The sequence below is a fragment of the Thunnus maccoyii genome, chromosome 20 (assembly GCF_910596095.1).
Source record: "Thunnus maccoyii chromosome 20, fThuMac1.1, whole genome shotgun sequence".
NCBI classification, from domain to species: Eukaryota; Metazoa; Chordata; class Actinopteri; order Scombriformes; family Scombridae; genus Thunnus; species Thunnus maccoyii.
In genome coordinates this window covers 7,101,856-7,121,324 of record NC_056552.1, presented here as the reverse complement: position 1 = coordinate 7,121,324, position 19,469 = coordinate 7,101,856, and the positions used below count along the sequence as shown (strand labels likewise).

Here is a 19,469-nt window from a genome sequence, read left to right as displayed (position 1 = left end):
TTGCTCTTTCTTTCTTTTCAATTGTTCTTCTTGTGCCTCAAGCTCATGTTTTTTCTTCAGGGCAGCAACACGTTCCATGAGAGCAGCCTTTTCTGCCTGAGCTTTAATGCAAGCAGAGGATGTTGAAGATGCACGTGATGAAGAACTGGATTTGTGCTTTGATTTAGGTTTTGAGGCATTTGAAACACTGTCATCAGGTCCAATGTCATCTGAATTTACTACACTTCGTAGTATGACACTTTCAGCAATGGAGTGTGCAATTTGCTGTCCAGCCTCAGGTAACCACACCTTTACATTTTGTATACACCCTTTAAAGATTTCCATTTTTCGTTGAAACCACTGATTTTGCTTTTCAAGTTCATCTTCAGGCAGTGGTAAATTCACCAGTGATTCATGGTTTTCCTTGGCTTCATCACAGAGCTTGATTAATTGAAACAAATTAGATTGTACTTCTCTTGCATTTTCCTTTAATTTCATGAGCTCTTTCAGCATTTCCATCAACTTGTTAGCTTGTTTACATTTCCTGTTTCGTGTCTTTTGACAATTTGCAATGAACAATTCCAAGCCTTTGGCAGTGTGTTTGATAACTCTTTTTTCCTTTTCAACATCGTCATCTTGTGACTGAGCGTCAGACATATTTGTTCACTGTCCCTTTAAGACTTGTTGACGAAAGCCGTATGCTGCCGGCACAATGTTTCAAACAGCTGATCGATGTGCGATCGTAGCTTTCAGTCTTCAGTCCACCAACTCCATTATAATAGCCGTCTTCCAATACGGCTTTGCATATAGCTTCTCCAATAAAGCTTAATGCTTGCATGTACTCACTCAGTTTGCGGTTTTCAGTCACCGTCAGGTAAGCGCAGGTGACGAAGATGTCCACCTGGTTTGGAAATGGCGGCGTCCTCTTTGTTGTTCCGCGTGACAATGCTCAGTCCGTCCGAATGACTCACGAGCTCCAATTTCACTCGAAGAGCGAGTTCTTACTTAGGTGTAATGGCAATTTTCATTTTTTGATGTCCTTTCTTTTCCTGTTTTTCCGGTTTACCATTACTACACAGGTAGGTTAAGTTAGGAGTGATCTTACGCAGATTCAAGAACAGATTTTCCAGTCCGTTGGCTGCCGTTTAGTTTGTTGTTTTAGTCTTTGTACATGACATGAACATACCGGGTTTCTATCCTGCCAGCTGTAGTGTGCGTCTGTTCCCGATCTGTGAAGAACTGTATGTGCCCCACCTGCCTGTGCCTTCCGTTTCCTGTCACCTATGCCCCTAAATATATAACCCTGTGCATCTCATGACCGCCACCCAGTGTCCAAAATAATACTGCAAGTTATAACTAAACAAATGACATGCCAACAATCAACATAAATGGCTCCTACACTTTGAATGCAGGTCAAAGTACAAGTATTATCAGCAAAATGTGCCCAAAGTATCTCTAACTGTTATTATTTATTCATTTATTTGTTTTAACTTGTAAGTAATCTGTGTAAGTTTACTGGAGCTCATTTTATCCACTTCATATTTAATCTAACAATGCATAATATTTGATGTTTAAATTCAAATTAGTTTAATTAGTTATTTGTTGTCAGCAAAATCTTAATATAAAAAGTAACTTAAGCTGCAAATTGATGTAGTGTAGTAAAAAGTACAGCATTTCCCTCTGTAAAAGTAATTACAAATTGTATTTAAGTACAGTAATTGGAACTGGAATCTGCATTCATATTGTTCCAGTTCACCACAATAAAGAGTAATGTCTGAATTAGTTATAGATAGATAGATAGATAGATAGATAGATAGATAGATAGATAGATAGATAGATAGATAGATAGATAGAAAATTGCACAAGGAAGAAAATACCAATAAATCTTACAATAATGTCATATATAAAATGTTATGGCAACATGCCACCAAAGTCTCCAAAGCTCAAAAATAGAAAATGACAACAAGTAAATTAAGAATAAAAGTACGGATATATCATAAATCTTACATTTTTATCAAAAAATTAAAAAGAAAGAGCTGAACTTTGCTTTGAATGCACCAGCATCCTGTAATTACTACTTTTGGCAGTAGAGGCCGCTGTTGCTGCTGCTCAGCAGAAGTCACACAGTCTTACTTTAAAGCAGTGGTTCTCAAACTTTTTCCACGTCAAGGACCCCTAAACTGACACAAATTAGACCACAGACCCCCATTTGATTAGATTTTGTCCAGGGTTCCCCATCTGAAGAGATTTTTGCTTTTTTTATTACAGAAAATGTATGACACTCATGACCAAAATAGTCATAAATTCTGTCATTGTGTTACTTATGGATGGAATTATAGTGAAAATAATTCATTCACCTTTTTGCTGGGGACCCCTTGGAACCTCCTCAAGGACTTCTGGGGGTCCCCGGACCCCACTTTGAGAACCACTGTTTTAAGAACAACATGTTTCAAATGATCAGTTATTTTGCAACATTGTCATACATTAAACATTATAGCCACCCAAAACTGCACAAAGCTGTCAAAGAGACAAAAATGTTTGTTTTTGTTGTTGTTGTTTTTTTTAATTTTTTTAAATACTTGAATTCATTTTATGCAGCCTATCATTTTCTGAGACAAACTCACAGACAAGCAAAGAATCAGTTCACCTTTTTTAAAATAATATATAAAGTGTGGAATCACTACACAATTTACAAGCTGTGGTGTGTGTTTTGAAACTTTTAGAGCTGTGTTGGTCACACTGACAGGAAAAGTAATACTCGGACAGGACAGGGAACACAAAGTTCTCACATGTCAGCAACAACAACATCAGCACGCCTCAGAAACTGTGCTGCCTTTGTGTGGTACTCGTAAATTACTCTTACTATCACCATTACCATTACCACCGCTACGATTTCAGTGTAGCTTATATTTCTTAATATGATAAAACATGTATAATATATTAAGCCCATGTTTTTCGCTAACTCGAGTGTCTTTGATTAGAAATAACGACAAAGACAGATCAGTAGGAGCGATATTTTCGTGTCTGATGTGTTTCTCTTGTCGGATATAAAGTCAAACAGGTCTATTTGTGCGATATCGAAAAACTAAAGAAGTTTTGAAGCGATAAAGAGTGCAACTGATTATTTAAATTGTACGTATATGTTTAAAAGAGGGATAACTCTGATTTAATAAGTCCGTTCCTGAGCGGGTAATTCACTTTTACTGTATTTTTCACAGCACATGAAGGCATCGTTGGTGTAGTCAAGTTCCCATGATGCATTGGTCTTCAACTGGACAGTTAGCGTCTCAGATCTCCGGGAAAACAAACAAGTTAACGCTAATTTTGTTTGGGTTTTTGGATGTCGTAACGGCAGCGATGGAAAGCGACTGTACGGATTGACCTTCCTGTAACGCACATTTATTGAGTTTACAAAAAATACAGAGGATACGCGGCTGTCTTTGGATCTTAATGGCAAGTTAGCCAACCTGTTTCGGTAAGGAGGCTAAGCTATGCTGTAGCTACTTAACTAACTGAACGTCCGTTTCTCACTGACAGCTTCACGTTTTAATGTTTTTAATGTTTTGACGAAGCTGCGGCATAATTCTCACTTTCTGCAGGTTGTTTTCTTTACTCTGTGGATAATTTTACGACGTCCTAATCTTTCCTGTCGAGACTGAATGCCTACTCACGCCCAAATCAGAGGCTAATATTAAATTGGCAACTTGCTGCCAGCTAATTCAAGGTGACTGTAGATACAAGAGAGGAATATGGTCATAAAAGTGTTACAAAGTGCAAACATATCGCTTGTAAGAATAACACTTGACGCCACTTGCCAACTACAGTTAATGACATCACTGTTTGTCAGTAGCTTTGGCGTTAGAGGAGTTTCGATCTATATTGTCTGGCTTTAATCATGTCATGGTGCCTGTTGTCTGGATTCTGATTTGCTCTCACTGTGCTGTTTTGATTGAGGAAGTTAGTCTTGAAAGCATTTGTAGCTACTTCCCTGCAGACACCCTTTTCAATCAGCGGCTCACATGACTACAGATACAATGTGGTTACTCACTGAAACGCCTAAACCATGAAATTGCAGATATGTCACAGTATTACAGGCTCGTGATGGAAAATGTAATGATATCTCTCTGGCTTAAAAAAAAGGAAAAAGCTGGTAACATGATGTGAGGGCGGAGGAGGGGAAAAAAACTGTTCCCTTATCATCACATGCCTCGTCACAACCACACGTTTAAATATCAAATGGCATTTCAACAGGGAAGCAGGGCTCAGTAGAGTCAAATGTTAAGGGCTTGCTGTTTGGTAAGACGGTGTTTTGCATATGTCCAAAGGATTAGTTTTCGTTTTTGTGTTGCAGCTTGCCATGCGGGAATAAACCTTCCCAGGAGGTGCCATGCTAGCCACACAGATGCCAGATACGCCACAGGAGGCTAAAGATATCAAACAGGTAAAACCGCTAACTGTTATCTTGTACTGCTGCCTGGTTGTCTTCTCTTTTACTGTCACCGTGCTGCCTCTGCATGGTGACAGTGTTAGACAGTGCTTTATTAGCTCTTGGGATTTATTTTTGCTGTCAGGTGAGATTTAATTAGTGTATGTTGTAACTACCCTTAACAGTGTTCAACATGACACTGCTTTGAGCACTGATCTCATCTGCCTGTCTGTGTGTTATTTTCAGCGTTGTTAGAATGGGCTTAACAGACAGTATAATGCTTTTAAAGAGCCAAGACCAGATACAGAATCAAAGGCAAAACAATAGTGTTTCATCAGAGAGAATAAATGCAGACTTTGCATAGTTAATATTTAGTGGAATATACTATCATTGTGACTACTGTCTATGACTATTATTAAAGTGCTGTTTTAATGTATTTTACACTAATTTACTGTGTTTAAAGCAGTGTGGCTTTGCAGACAGTGTACAGTGTACTGTTTGAGTGCTGAATTAATGTATGTGACTGCTGGGAAAGCAGGCAAAGACTTGGCCCTCCAGGATTTTTGTCGGCCAAGTCAAGCACAGCACAACGGCGCTCCAGTGTCAACAACGCCTAGACCAGTGCTTCTTGAAGTGTTCAGTGTTGCTGAAGAATTAGCTTCTACTCTGCAGTCTATTACATAATGTAGGTTTCCTGGTTCTATGTTTATGTTCTGTTTCTTTCCATGTCAGCTGTGTGTCATGTGACAGTAGGTAGTCTAAACACCATGTTTCATAACCACATGGGCAATGACCTCTCTCTATCATTTCCTCGTCACACTGTAGATCGGAATGCAGAAAATGTCCTGGCTGTATTCTTGGCTACAAATAAAAAAATGTGTCTCTTATGTGTGTTGGTTACACACAGAAGTTACTTATCAGTTTGCCAGCCTGGCTCTCAACAGAGGAACCACACCTTTGTTGACCTGTCTCCAAAAAAAAAAAAAAAAGAGGAAGCTGGTAATATTTCTGTCACATTGTCACGCAGATCAAAGAGAAGTTAGCGCAGTCGCTGAAGGCCCTGCAGAAGCGCTACGTAACGTCAGACGCAGTGGTCACCAGTGAAGATAGCGATGCTAACCTCCTCTGCTCTGCCCTGGAGGCCATCTTCATCCACGGTATCAAGAGCAAGTACATCCGCACGGAGGCTGGCGGCCGTTGTAGGAAAGGAGACCGAGGGCCCCTTCCTCAGCCTTTCTTCTGGAGTCTCCTCAAGAACATCACCCACCGGTGAGTCAGAACAAGAGTACATTTCTGATAAAATGAGAGATGGGGTGTGGATTAAAGGGGTGTGTGATGGCTCTGTTGTTCATGTCTGAGAGATTGGATGTAGAGGAGTGGATGGTTTTGGAGGCAGCATGTGTGATCCTGGTTAGTTTGGATATGATTAATGTAAATGTCACTAGTTGTGTTATTCTGTGAAAAGTGTCATAACAGTCTCTGTTAAATCCACAGTGATGTGATCACAGAGCTGGAGAAGATCAGCTTCGTGGGCACGGACGTGGGTCGCTGCCGAGCATGGCTGCGGCTGGCCCTCAACCACGGCCTACTGGAGTGCTACCTTGTCTCGCTGTTTCGGGAGAACTCCAAGCTGCGGGCACATTATCAACCCAGTGCCTTGCTCCTGAACACAGAGGAGCGAGAAGTTCTGCTCAGCTACCTCCAGGGTCTGGCCTCACTTACATTCAGCCTGTCTTACAAGTCCGCTGTCCTCAACGAATGGACCACCACGCCTCTGGCTCTCGCTGGACTCTGCCCCTTGTTCCAGGCGGACACACTAGACCTACCCGTCAATGGCGGAGACCATCCCACCTCCAAGCCCACGTATAAAGAATCATGGGATACTGTGTCTCAGTCGTCAAGCTCATCAGATGCACTGGATATGCAGAGAGGGTGTCCGGTGTTGCTGTTGGGGAGAGGGTCAAGTGCGTTACAAGGGGGTAGGACTGCGCTCAATTCATCTAATTTAAGCCTGGACACCACAGGCTCCTCTCAGCTCTCCTCCAGCTTGAGCTCCGATAGCCTCCTGCAGGGGCAGGACCCCCGCAGCCCGACAGGAGAGCAGTGGTCTTCATGTGACCTGGACGTGACCCTGAATGTGAGCACCAAGAGGCCACAGAAAGAGTAAGTTTGTCTTCTAGCTGTGATTTTGGAGCACAAGAGCAGATACATGTTTAAGGATAATGCTGGTTTCATGTGAACAAATTTCAAAACAAACATTGTATTGATCCTACTAACAAGAATTATCTATCTCCTCTGTGCCGTAGAGTTGCATTGTTGTCCAAAGACTACAAACAAACCACCAGTCAGCCACACTGTTAACCCTCATTACCATGAACACAGCCACTGTAGTTAATTTTGAGTTAATCCCATATACGCCGTCCTGCTGCTGTAAATACTCACTAGAACACCGGATGTGTATTACTCCACGGCTGAGAAGCGATCCCAACAAATACAATAATTACTCCTGTTTGAGATTAAGATTTATTTCTTCAGTAGCAACAAATAGGTTCGGGACTGAGTGCCACAGACACGATAGGGAAGTCAGAAAGTATAAATAAGACAAACTAAGATATTATTGTGTCTTTTCATAAGATGTGTTGAAAAAACATATATAAATGTCCGCTTTATTGTTTTAGAATTATGTAACATCAATATATTGTGCGTTTATCAGAAAAATTTCCAGACATAAGCTTAAAGGATAGTTTCACAGTCCTTCTGTCTCAAAACTATAGTCAGGTGAAAAAGGTTAATAAGAGGCTCCAGCAGTCTGAGTTTTGACAAATGAAGTTAATATCTTCCAAAATCACAGTCTTTTTAGTTTTAAAATGTGTCTTGATGGACAGTGTTTCCCTGTTACGCTGAGGAGGAAGAAGGATAGTAATAAAAAGAGGAACTAAAAAGACTTAGATTTTAAGATATCCACTTGATTTGGCTGAAGCATCATATTAGCCTCAGATAAACTTTTAAACACATTTTTACACAAAGGGAGGACTGGATTTTGTCCCCTTTCACTTTCATTGTAAGCACATTAGGTAGGGATTTCTTTTAATTGTCAGTATGAACAGGAAGAATGATTATAGCAAGAAAAACTTGTTTCAGTGTTCATTTGGGCACCTGACTATTGTTTAAAGACAGACTTGAGAAATTGTGAACCTATTCTTTAAACCCACCCAACTTTCAGTCAATTCATATATCAGTTTCTTTTTTTTTTTTAAACCATGGACTTGATCTTAGAAATAGGCAATAATCATAATGTATTCCACTTTATTCTAAGCTCACAGTCAAATGTACAGCATGTCATGACTTGTCCTTGTCTCTGCAGTTTTCTGACTGAGTTCCGGGAAAGTGGCCACTGCAGTCAGGACTCCATGCGTGAAGACTCCTTCGTCTCCAGCACGGGTCCTGATCAGTTCTCTGAGACGGCCATTTTCAGCGGCTCCGACAGCGAGACCCAAGGTCCCCCTACACCATCCCAAGAACTCGCAGAACAGCCCCCAGACTCTGCGCTCTTTGATTCAGAGCCACCACCAACATCCACAGACCCACCACTATCCCACGAGAACCATATTGACCAGTCTCCCTCTGACGTCTGCCACAGTACCTCGTCTGAGTTACACTCGGACTCTGACACACACTCCGAGCCTGTGGAGTGTGTGGAGCCAGCAGAGGGAGTACAAACAACATGTGTTCAGGAGAGTACTGAGCTCATCCAAGAAGAGAAGGAAACCGAGAGCTTTGAGAAGAGCAGCTCAGAGACTTCGGCACACCCAGTCACACGTCGCTCTACCAGCGTTCTGAGCAGGAAACTGTCCTCCGATTCACTATCAGTAAGTGTATTTGCAGACGAATAACTTTCGGTGGTGCGAAACCACAGGCCTATCGTTGTAATCACTTAACAATTAACACGCTCTCATATCAGTTTATCAAAGTTTAGTTTCACCATGTTGCTTCCTCAGTACACGTCAAGACAGAAGTCCTAAAGCCGTAATAGGGGATGAGGAATTCACAGACAGGGGAAATGCAGTATTTTCTCATGAATGACTATAATCTCACAGAGGAAGTGACAAATAGTATGTCTCGCTCTTAAAGTTGGAGCCTTGTCAGGGTGGAAAATGAAGACGAGCTTTATCAAATGACAAAATTGTGCTTCTGACGAGTTGTCACATTAGTCATACTGTATCAGAACAAATGTGTCTCTGTCTTTTTATTTTATTACTTTATTTGACAAGGACAGTGCATATTTATAACATTTCTAAAAAATATGCCAGAAAGGGTTAATTTTCATCTGTAGTCCCTGGGCAGGCAAAAAGTCGGAAGCACAGATGTTACAAATAAAAGCACTGAAAATACAGTCAACAACAAAAGCGATGAGAATATATGCAGATACACAGAGAGCCTGCACTACATAGAGACAAGAAAGATAGCACAAAATCAACACTAACATGACAGCAATCAACAAATCAATAAGTAGGATGACAACACAATGTCAGGATTGGTGAAGTGTGGATATTAAGCACAGAGTCTATGATAAACAAGAGCAGCTCTTACACTAAGCATAATAATGACGAGTAAGATTGACCAGTTTGATTTCTAAAGAACCAGGTTCTTAATGTTATGGAGATTGAATGGAAGTTGGCACAGTTTTCTTATGTTTTGTCTCCTCTAGTTTTTGCTCTAGTAGTTCGGCTTGTTTTAAATGTGATGTAAGTACGGAGTGATGGAGGAGCCATATTGTGTAATACCTTGAAAACAAGACACAGTCCACTGTATTCAACCAGGTTTTCCCAGCTTGATAAATTGTGCTATTTCAAAATATTGCAACAACGGTATCCTTGTGTGGCTTCTTGTCTAGCCTTGTCTGCTTTAGCCTGGTTTTATTGACGTGTCCCCCAACTTCTCGTCAGACAGTATGTGACGTGTGAGAGGATCATGATCATGAATGTTCACTAACATTTTAGCTGCATCAGTGGTCATGCTGTTCCTTGTGAGTAATAGTGCAGTAGGATGTTGTGGTTAAAATAAAGTACAGTGTTAGCTTAGTGCAATAATGAAAACACTTATTGTGTGGTTACTGTACACGTGATTACCAAGCAGGGATGGCTCCAGGAAATGTCAGACTTTCCTCAAATATAGAACTTCTGTGGTTGCGATATGATGGCCAGTCAGCTTGAATTTGTGAGACAGTGAATAATGTGTGGTAACATTTATACTCCATGACCCTTCACAGAGAAAGAAATCCACGCTACCAACCCCAAAGACACATGATGCTCTACTCATTGATTTAGAGCTTGTGTTGGAACAGTAATGAAAGCAGCAGGTGATTTTTATTTCCTTCATATTTCCCTTTTGTGCTAAGATAAAGCAACCTCTGTTGTTTACATTGCAGCATTCTCATTCCTGGATCTCTGAAGATGACATCTACAAGCCACATCTGGAGGAGGTGTCCGACCATGATGAGTTGCCTCCCCCTGCTCCCGAACCCGAGCTCACCCAGTCACCTCCCAGCGTCATCCATCGCAGACAAATAGGTATTCTACAATATCTCCATGTTTTGATCGTAAAACTGAATGTTAGATAAGTACAGAGATTAAATGATTTCTTTGTTCTCTTATCATCATTATGTCCACATCACAGAAACACTCCCAGATTGATCTGTGTCACCCATGAGTTACTATCCAAAAAAAGAAATATTTACAGTATGAAGATAAGCAATGCTCTTAAAACCTTAAAGGATATGGCTGCCGATTTTCTATATTTTTCTTATTGTTAACAGATCTCAGGTACAGAGCCAAACCAACAATGAACTGATCTACTTAAAAGTATTGCGCATGTATCCAAAGTGTGATATAGCTTATTCCTTGGATATGGTAGTGAAGTTTGTTTAGAAACAACTCAAAAGACTAATAACAGTGATCACGTTTTCAGTCTTCAGAGAGCAGTTCTGTGTAAAGCAGAAGCCACTGAGCATACATTTGAAAGCGAGGTTCCCTTTACAGAGCTTCGCTAGCTTGTTGTGCTACATATCACAACCTCTGGACTTTGTACTAAAGTTTCTTACAATGTACAATGTAGTACAAAGTCCAGAGGTTGTGATATGTAGCACAACAAGTTAGCAAAGCTCTGTAAACAGAATGTTGGTGGCGTCAGCCGTATGAGGAATTTCTCTCCAGAGACTGAAAATGTGATCACGGTTATTAGTGTTTGGAGCCGTTTCTAAACAAACTAATGTGCCCATAAATCTTCATAATGAAGGAATTCATAATGTTATTAACAGATTTTTAATAGTTTTTCACAGTCTAGGGCATAGAGGAATAAGATATATCAGGCTTTGGATACACACACAATACTTGAAAGTAGATGAATTCATTGTCGGTTTGGCTCTGCACATGAGATTTGTTGACAATTAATATATATATATACATATAGAAAATTGTCAGCCATATCCTTTTAAAAGCAAGTGTAATGAAAGCATTCACATAAAAACTTTGGATTCCATATGTTGAAAATGATGCATTAAACCATTTATTGTGTATTTACATTCATTGTAGCTCACCAAAACACATTGTTTGCATCCCTGATGTTGAATGCATTTCCTACCTCATAAAACATTTGCAAAGCCAATTTTAGTTTACATCATTGTTAACTTGTTGGCAGGCTTCTCCCGCCTCGTCTTTGCTGGAGCACTGCTGCATTTCCTGGTGCGTTACTGCCACCTGTAGATCAGCTGAACAGTGTGAAACCATTAGCATGAATGTGTATTGAGTCACCCGTGTGCCTGTGCACACAGGAATGAGTGCTACTAGAGGTAAAAAACTCCACAAGGTACCTTGTTAATGTGAACACACCTGGCTGAAAGGTAACAGGGCAGAAAACTGCTGCAGCACTGGTAAACAGTGATGTCACAGCAGGTGCTTTCCCTCAGCTGTCATTAGAGAAAACACCTACTGTTGCAACATTTATTGAGGTGTGGCCAGATTGCACTTGAATGCAATAAAACGTCATCTCTTGCAAGACGTCACAGGACAATTCAGACCTCAGCTTTATTGAGGGTTAGAAATGAAATGTGTGGAATCCACTGTGACGTTGAGAGAAGGGAGATAAGAAGAAACGTAATAAGAATCTTTGGTAATTACGGGGAAATACTTGGACTGTGGAGCATTTGTTGTAATCCACCTCCATGAGATCAACAGATTTTATAGCTCCACCTTTTCACTGGTCACCCATTCATTTAATCATCTGTTGAGTCAACAAGGGAATGCACAATATTTATAAGAATACTGAATCATGTAAACAACTACTGCTGCTTAAGGTACTTATGTTTTATGTCAGTAATAATTGAATTGAATTATTTCTATCGCTCATCTCAACCCTCTGCTGTGGCGTCTCCACAGTTCCCTAAAAGTTGTTTTGCAGTCAAAGAGAGAACAAAATCTGAATGTTTACGTCACAGTAATGCCATAAAAGCTTATTTAGAAGAAAATAGTTAATTTTGGCCTTTATTTTAGTACTTTCCACTGCGGTTTCCTTTAAATATCAATTCTTTTGATTACCGTGTTCATTTTGTGGCTTTAGACGTTGTTGTCAGTTGTCAAGCAATTTTGACAAAATGAAATTAGTAAAATAAATTGTTTACTAGCCTCCACAAAATAAAAATACACCAAAGTTCATGTGAAATAACTTATGTTGACTCTTTTCTGTCTGTCCATCAGGGCTGTCCAACCCGTTCCGAGGCTTGCTGAAGCTCGGCCACCTAGAGCGGCGTGGTGCGATGGGATTGTGGCGCGACAATTACTGCGAGCTGTCGCCCTTCGAGTTCCGCCTTTATCTCAACGCAGAAGAGCGGACGTGTTGTGACAACTGCTACCTGGTGCGATGCGAGGACGCGCGCATCACCTCACCCGAAGGTCGCTTCGAGTTGGCCTTTCCCGGGAAGCGGCTGCACCTCCGGGCGGCCAATCGTGACGAAGCGGAGGACTGGGTGGACCGGATAGTAGAGGCCGTCAACAAGTGCCGGCCAGCGTCCCGCGTTGATGAGCAGTGGGAGGTGCTGCAACCCTCCAGTGAGAACGGAGTGGATGAACGCACAGTTTCATCCCCGTCCTCCGCCCCCTCTAGCCCCGAGCGAGGCTTATTATCCTCTGACATGGGGACATGCGGAGGGCGGGAGACGCCGCCTCCTCAACATGAATTCAACTGGACTCGGACTACTGATTTGGAAACGGACGCCATCAAAGAAGCTGTTTTGTACTTATCTACAGATCCCGAGGCTCGGACATGGGTACCTCTCGTCTTCTCCCTCTCCTTGGAGGCTTTGAAAGGCTTTCGGATACAAGAGGGAAGAAAGTTGCTGCGGCTAACTCACCCCATAGAGGAAATCCGTGACGTGGTTCCTGACGTCTCTGTCGGGGGACCGGCCTTTTTTAAACTCCTCACCGTCAAGGAGACGCTCAGACTCAGGGCCGAGAACCCGGAGGAGGCACGCTCTTGGAGGAGTCTGATCCGTGGGGCTCTGGACTCGTACCTGGAGAGCGGAGAGGACGGGGGCTCTGAGGAGACGGCTGTAGCACGTCTGGGGACGACGGGGAATCTCCACAGACTGGTTCAGCACAGACTGAAAGAAGATGGAACACTTCTAGCTCACCTGTGCACTGTGCCCTCAGAGAAGGGGCTGGACACCCAGAACTTCAAATGTGCAGGTAATATTGAGTTTTCTTACTCCAAATCATAAACTAATTAGAAATAATGACCCTGATTCTAAATATGATTATATCTCTCATTAAGATTATTTTAAACATGTTGGATATTTACGTCTGAAATCAGGACCGTGAACGTCACGTGCACGAACGGGAGAGATAAGAAGGGAAACGTAGAGCAAACGGCAAACTAGTGAGATGTGCTGTGAAAGAGAGAGTAGATGTTATTTTAATATCCACTCCGTCAGGTTGTAGTACAGAGCTGCAGCTCAGTTCAAGTCCACCTCTCTCTCCTCCAGCTCTCTGCAGAGTTTATAGTCTGTGTTGCCCTCATCTCTCTCCATTCACCATCTCATCCATTTTTTTTTTTTTCTCCTCAGTTTCTTTTCATTTTCCTTGCGATTTGCAGTATGAGTTAGCAAAGTCTTTGATGAATGTCTGTTTTGATACAGGGACACATTCTTGTTCTCATAGGAATTCACAATTCTCATAGTGATGTGACTCTAATCACAGTGCTGTAGTTATTCATCTGAGTCTGACTGTCAAGACGAGGGCTGAGACTAAAGATTATTTTCCATCACTAATGAATCTGCGTGATTACGTCCAAGGTGACATCTTTTATATATTTATTTTTGTCTGACCAAAAATCCAAAGCCCAAAGATATTCAGCTTTCAACAGAAAAGCAGCAAAAAAACATGCTGGAGAAGCTGGGACCAGAGAAAGTTTGGCATCTCTGCTTAAAAATGACTGAAGTGATTTTCATAATAGTTTCTGACAGATTTTCTATTTATCAACTAATCATTTCAACTCTAGTCATGACTTAAAACTCCATGTTGGAGTATCTAGTCTTTGGCCCTGTTTACACCTGGTATTAACATGCGTCTCCACATGCGTCCTGAGTGACCACTTGTGATCGGATCTCACTTCCCCGCTCTATATGCAAATAAACATGGACATCATTTCCGTTTTCAAAGACCAAATTTGTTCGTTATTAACCGGCGGGAGGACCGAGCTGCATCTCTCCATTCAGAGACACTGCGCGTATTTACGCACAAGACACAGCAGCATAATTTCATTGATTATTTAAATCTCTGACACACCGACAGGATCGGTCAGGATCTAATCTCAATTAAAGAGGTCGATTATGTTTTTAATTTGCATGAAAAACAAAATAGTTTGTTTATCCTGTTATCAAACAAGTTGATGTCTAGTCTGCCGGAAAATAGAGGACGTCGGTTGAGTAGGCGGTCCTTCAATGCGGCCCAGGATGCATTGCGTTTACACTACTAAAAGAATGTGGCCACATGCGACCCAGACCACCTCCGAATGTGAGGTGAGTGATCAGATCTCAATCCGTCCTCAATGCGTCTTGGGTGCGTTTACACCTGTATTTAGAGCTGTCCACTTGTGATCGGATCACCCGAGACGGATGTTAATGCCAGGTGTTAGGAGTATGTGTGTTGTTGTTTGTTTATATGAGTAAATGTCTGAGATTTGTTTACCGTGTGTGTCATATGCAGGCTGTCCTCAGCAGATCGGCCCGTCCCGGGGCAGAGCCAGGTTATGCGAGTTTTCAGGCCAGTACTACTGTGACTCCTGTCACCATGGTGACATTACCATCATACCTTCACGCATGGTGCACAACTGGGACCTCAAACAACGAGAGGTGGGTCCATCACATATACAAACAAATCACTTTTTAACTTTGTATGTTCAGGTACTGATGTTATTGTCAGATTTTTTAGAGATAACTCAGTCGGTGGCACCGAGGGCTTTGTGTAGAATATATAAGGTCAACTGATTTCACATTGAAGATAGTTTTCACTCTCAAATTGACTGAATCATGAAAGTTAAACATACAAGATGAGACCAGTTTTGAGGTTTGTTAAAGGTTTTTTTCAGTGACACTCAACCTCTCACTAATCCAAAAACCAGAAGTTACATGTTCTGACCTTGTGTGTGCGTGTCCAGGTGTCTAAGAAGGCCCTGTGGCTGCTGGCTCAGGTAGAGCAGGAGCCTTTGCTGAACCTGGAGCAGTTGAACCCTGAGTTGGTGAAGCACTCTGAGTCCATGTCTCAGGCCCACAGCCTGCGGCAGAGGCTACGTCTGCTGGGCGACTACCTGCTCACCTGCCGCAGCGGAGCCTGCAAGAATCTCCAGGCCAGGTGTGTATACTCTTGTGTGTTTTACATTTTACTATATTTACTTCTACAGTTTTATAGACATATTTTTTTTAAATTATCTTCCAGAATGCAGCAGCGAACATACCTGTTGGAGTCGAGCCATCTGTACAGTGTCATGGACCTACGACAAGTATACTGCTCAGTCAATCATGATATAAGTTATTGCATCAATTATCTTCCACCTGAAAACTTCATATGTCTTTGTTTTTGTTTTTTTTTCCAGATAGCAGAGGGTGAATATGCAACCTACCTGAACACTTTTTTGCAGTATGCCTCCAACCACGTGTTCCACTGTGATCTGTGCACGCAGCGTGGCTTCATTTGCCAGATATGCCACGCTGATGACATTATCTTCCCTTTCCAGTTTGACAGCACCACCAGGTACGCTATCCTGGGCCATCTCTCTTCATGTTTTCTTACCGCTTCATTCCTGTTTGATGTAAAAAAAAAAAAAAAAAAGAAAAGCTTTAGGCTCCAAAATGTGGCCGAACAGTTTGAATTTTTTTTTCCTCTCACACCAGCTCCAACTGTTTGACCCTCTGTGATTGGTCTAAAATGTCGCTACCGTTTGTGTTGCCTTGTAAACAATCTGCTTCTTTCCTTCTGCTCATCGCTTTTGTCTGTCAGTTTTTCTAGCTTGCAAGTTTCATCACCACTATTTCCAGTTTTTCTTGTTTAATTTTATGCACCTCCCACTGACGTCAAGTGTAAATAAATGGCAAAAAAAAAAGCCTCAGAGATCATAAGCAAACATGTTTATGGACACATGTTCAGTTCTGTTGCCATATCGGTCAAGTTTTACATTGTTTTTGTATACTACAGTTATATTTTGACCTTACATATAGGGCTTGGTACTAGAAATTTAAATTTTGATTATTACAGCTCCCATTTGGTCTTTATTAAAAATTTACTCTTTTTTTACCTAAATAAAGTAGAAATAAACTGGATAGATTAAGAATGTTTATCAAAAATGTCTAAAGGACATATTTGTAGTTGTTTCTGAAATGTCTTCACGTTAAGTTTTTTTCATTTTTCTTGAAACACTCGTGTTTTTTTTGTTTTTTTGTTTTCTGTTATCCAGGTGTAAAGATTGTAAAGCTGTGTTTCATCTGGCCTGCAAGGCTCCTGAGCACTCCTGTCCACGCTGCCTGCGGATGAGGAAATATCTGGAGAGGGATCTGCAGGACTGAGCATAGCCAGCAGGGCGCATGCTACATGACCACATAGGCCAACTTTCCGAGGAAGCTAGAAGACCACTTATGGGAAGGAAAATGAAAGAAAACGACAATTAAATCTAGCTTTTACATGAAGTAACCTCAAGTGCAATTATGAGTGCGATTCGCCTGCCCTGATTGACAAAAGCTGAAGAAGAAGGGCCCGAGTGTTACAGTAGCTAGACTCTCTTGCACTAACATAGAGGCATATTGTGCCTCATTTATTGACACGATGCTGAAATAATGCAGCCAACTGTTACTGACCAGTGACTTTAATACCTCTCTGAATTCGCATTCAGCTACGCCACGGCATCAAAAGAAGGACTGGATAACGGTGATGGTTGCTGCCAAGAATCTTATCCAACAATTTTACATTTTTGGGTTTTTACTTTTTGTTTGTCTCATTGTGTCAACTGCAATGTTCTATCATGTTTACCAGAAATGCTCTACAGTAAATTTTGCATTTGTCTCGTATGTACAAACACAGTCACATATTGAAACATAATATACAACAGTGAGGTTTGGTACTGTACTTGCAAAAAAAGTAATGAAAACAGCACTTGAAATGTCCTAATTAACAGATTTTGATTGTGCCTTTTTTAATTTTAAGCTTTACACTATTTTCTTCTTGGTGTGTCACTAATACAGGGCCAAAAAGCATTGCAAAGGCTGTTCTGTTTAGTTTTGTTTTGTTTTTTAAAGTATAGGATGAAATTACGTTGCTGCATAAGATTTAATGTAAAGCTAAAAAATCGGCCATGAAGAAGACTTAATGGAATGTTTCTCTTAAAATCTTAAAATATTCACTCAAGTTTTTTTAAGCTCACAAAGTCAGCTCAGTGGGGGAGACTTTGATAAAGCATTAATGTGTGGCAAAATCATGTTTGTGGAAATTAATATCTTGGGAGAAATAATTGGATTTCACATGGATTCTGAAGTCAAAACATGTTTTGCATATTTGCACGTAGCGATGACTGTTAAATTGATATTTCAGCGACATTCTAGCTGTAATATCCTCTTGCACATGGAGTCACCCCTAAACAAACAAACCTGCATTGCTGACATTTTTTCCCACTCTGCTCCTCTTGAATATTTGACCCCGATGCAGAGTTGAAATACTATAATGGATCGATTTAGCAGAATCCTATAGAGAAGAAAACTCACTAAAAGTTTACTATCAAGTCTATTTGATATATTCAGAACATATCACTTGCAAGTGGCAAGTCCAGAATACTGCAGTACTGTTTTTCCTAGTTTGTATTTTTTATTGTCATCTCATTTATTATGTATAATGTATAAATTGCCATCATGAAAAATAAATGTCAGTGTGTTATGTTTTGTTCTTGTTTGTTTGTTTGTTTACAGCACTTTTAGACAAAAAAAAGCTGCTAATCAGGATTACAGATCATAACTTAATTTTATTGATGTGACATTTTCACATGAGTTTGTGGCATTAGTGCAAGTCTAGCTCTGCTGTTATTGTCATCATATACTATACAACACAAGCATTGCTCACGTTGAAAGTTGTATTTCAAATCCCACAGCACAAGCAGCCTTAATTAAGGAGTGCAAAGAGTCAAAGCCACGTAAAAGTAATCTGACACCAGTGAGCCCTGGGGAAATTTAAAGAGACATAAATGCTGAGGAGAGTTTTACTCATCAGACATAGTAATCTACCTTAGTAAGAATACCAGCTAATGAGAATAAACTTTAATTGCAAGGCCAACGTGAACTACTGTTATCTTTCAAACTTTAAAAGATTGTAGGTCAGACCCCATAAGTGTAACCAGTGTAAGCGTGACTTACCTTAATATATTTTTGAAGTAGAGCCTGACTGATTAGTTGGCCAAGGTGATATACTGACCGAGATGCTCTTTGCAGATACAGTACTGTGCAAATGTTTAAGCACTGAAACTAAAGTGAGGATGCGCTCAAAAATAATGCCGTGAATAGTTTTTATTTATCAATTAACTTCAAACAAAGTTCTGTAACGAGAAAAAAAACTAAACTAGAAATTGCTGAAAGCTGAAATTGATTGCATGTTATTGCTGAAAGTTGAATAGAAGACTTAACGTTGCTTGCAGGTGGGATCAAACCTACAACCTCATGTTTGTAATAGAGTAATGCTGAGTACTGACCTAACGTGACACAGCAAACTGTAAGCAAGGTCAGATTTTGATATTTAGACTTTGCATAGAAAATAAGGGTTGCAGCTCTGACATTCTTATAATATCAAAGGGCGCTGGAGTCGTATTTAATGATGGTACATGATTAACATAAAAAGCAACTTTGTCCACAAGTGCAATGTCATGAGGAGCACCGCCCGAAGCTGGTATTGAACCCAGAATGTTGCAGTTTTAGACATTAACAGGGTTTAACCACAGAGCCAGCAGGGGATCACTGAAACATGCAGCACAAATTCACATTTTGTTGAGGAAAAATTGATTTGCCTAAAACAAAACCTTGTAGCCCAGATGTTTGTACATCATTAGTGGCAGAATGGAAAAGTATAATATGTGTACACAACACAATGTTTAGAGGAAGAGATAATCTGTAAGAAAAAAGAGGGATCACCTGCTGTTTGTATTGCAGTCAATGAGAGCGTGACAGCACTAGATCTCAAAAACTATAACTGCTATATTCACATTTTTAGAGAGAGGAGGCTTGTGGTAACATTTTAAGGTTTGATAAGTGCTTGAGGAGTTAAAACTGTGGGAGTGAGATATCTTAAGATTTTTTTTTCCTGGTCTAAAAAAATATTTGCTCTCCCCTCTGCCTGATCACAAGACACTGATAAGATCTGAAAACGGCTGTAAAAGCCCTTACTTTGAACTTAAAATGCTCCAGAAGTACAAAAGGTGACACAATACAGAATACAACTTTAAAAATTCAAAGTTTTGTGAAAGTTTCCAAGTTTTGAATGGGGTCTGA

At 40.6% G+C, this 19,469-nt stretch overlaps 1 protein-coding gene across 1 annotated transcript; it reads left to right on the top strand.

Moving 5' to 3' along the window:
* The first annotated feature begins 3,224 nt into the window (after nucleotides 1–3,224).
* Nucleotides 3,225–17,862, top strand: plekhm1 (pleckstrin homology domain containing, family M (with RUN domain) member 1). The gene is made up of 12 exons (XM_042398010.1): nucleotides 3,225–3,454; nucleotides 4,331–4,420; nucleotides 5,433–5,674; nucleotides 5,900–6,568; nucleotides 7,770–8,274; nucleotides 9,834–9,975; nucleotides 12,157–13,143; nucleotides 14,662–14,807; nucleotides 15,113–15,306; nucleotides 15,391–15,454; nucleotides 15,548–15,705; nucleotides 16,406–17,862. Exons 2-12 carry the CDS (start codon nucleotides 4,367–4,369, stop codon nucleotides 16,512–16,514), a joined length of 3,270 nt encoding a protein of 1,089 aa, XP_042253944.1. The 5' UTR covers nucleotides 3,225–3,454; nucleotides 4,331–4,366; the 3' UTR covers nucleotides 16,515–17,862.
* The last annotated feature ends 1,607 nt before the right edge of the window (nucleotides 17,863–19,469 follow it).

Excerpts from the sequence above, each read along its gene's own strand:
- plekhm1 (XM_042398010.1), top strand. The coding sequence starts at position 4,367 with ATGCTAGCCACACAGATGCCAGATACGCCACAGGAGGCTAAAGATATC. Across the intron at positions 4,421-5,432 it reads AGGCTAAAGATATCAAACAG|ATCAAAGAGAAGTTAGCGCA; the intron begins GTAAAACCGCTA and ends ATTGTCACGCAG. Across the intron at positions 9,976-12,156 it reads CATCCATCGCAGACAAATAG|GGCTGTCCAACCCGTTCCGA; the intron begins GTATTCTACAAT and ends TCTGTCCATCAG.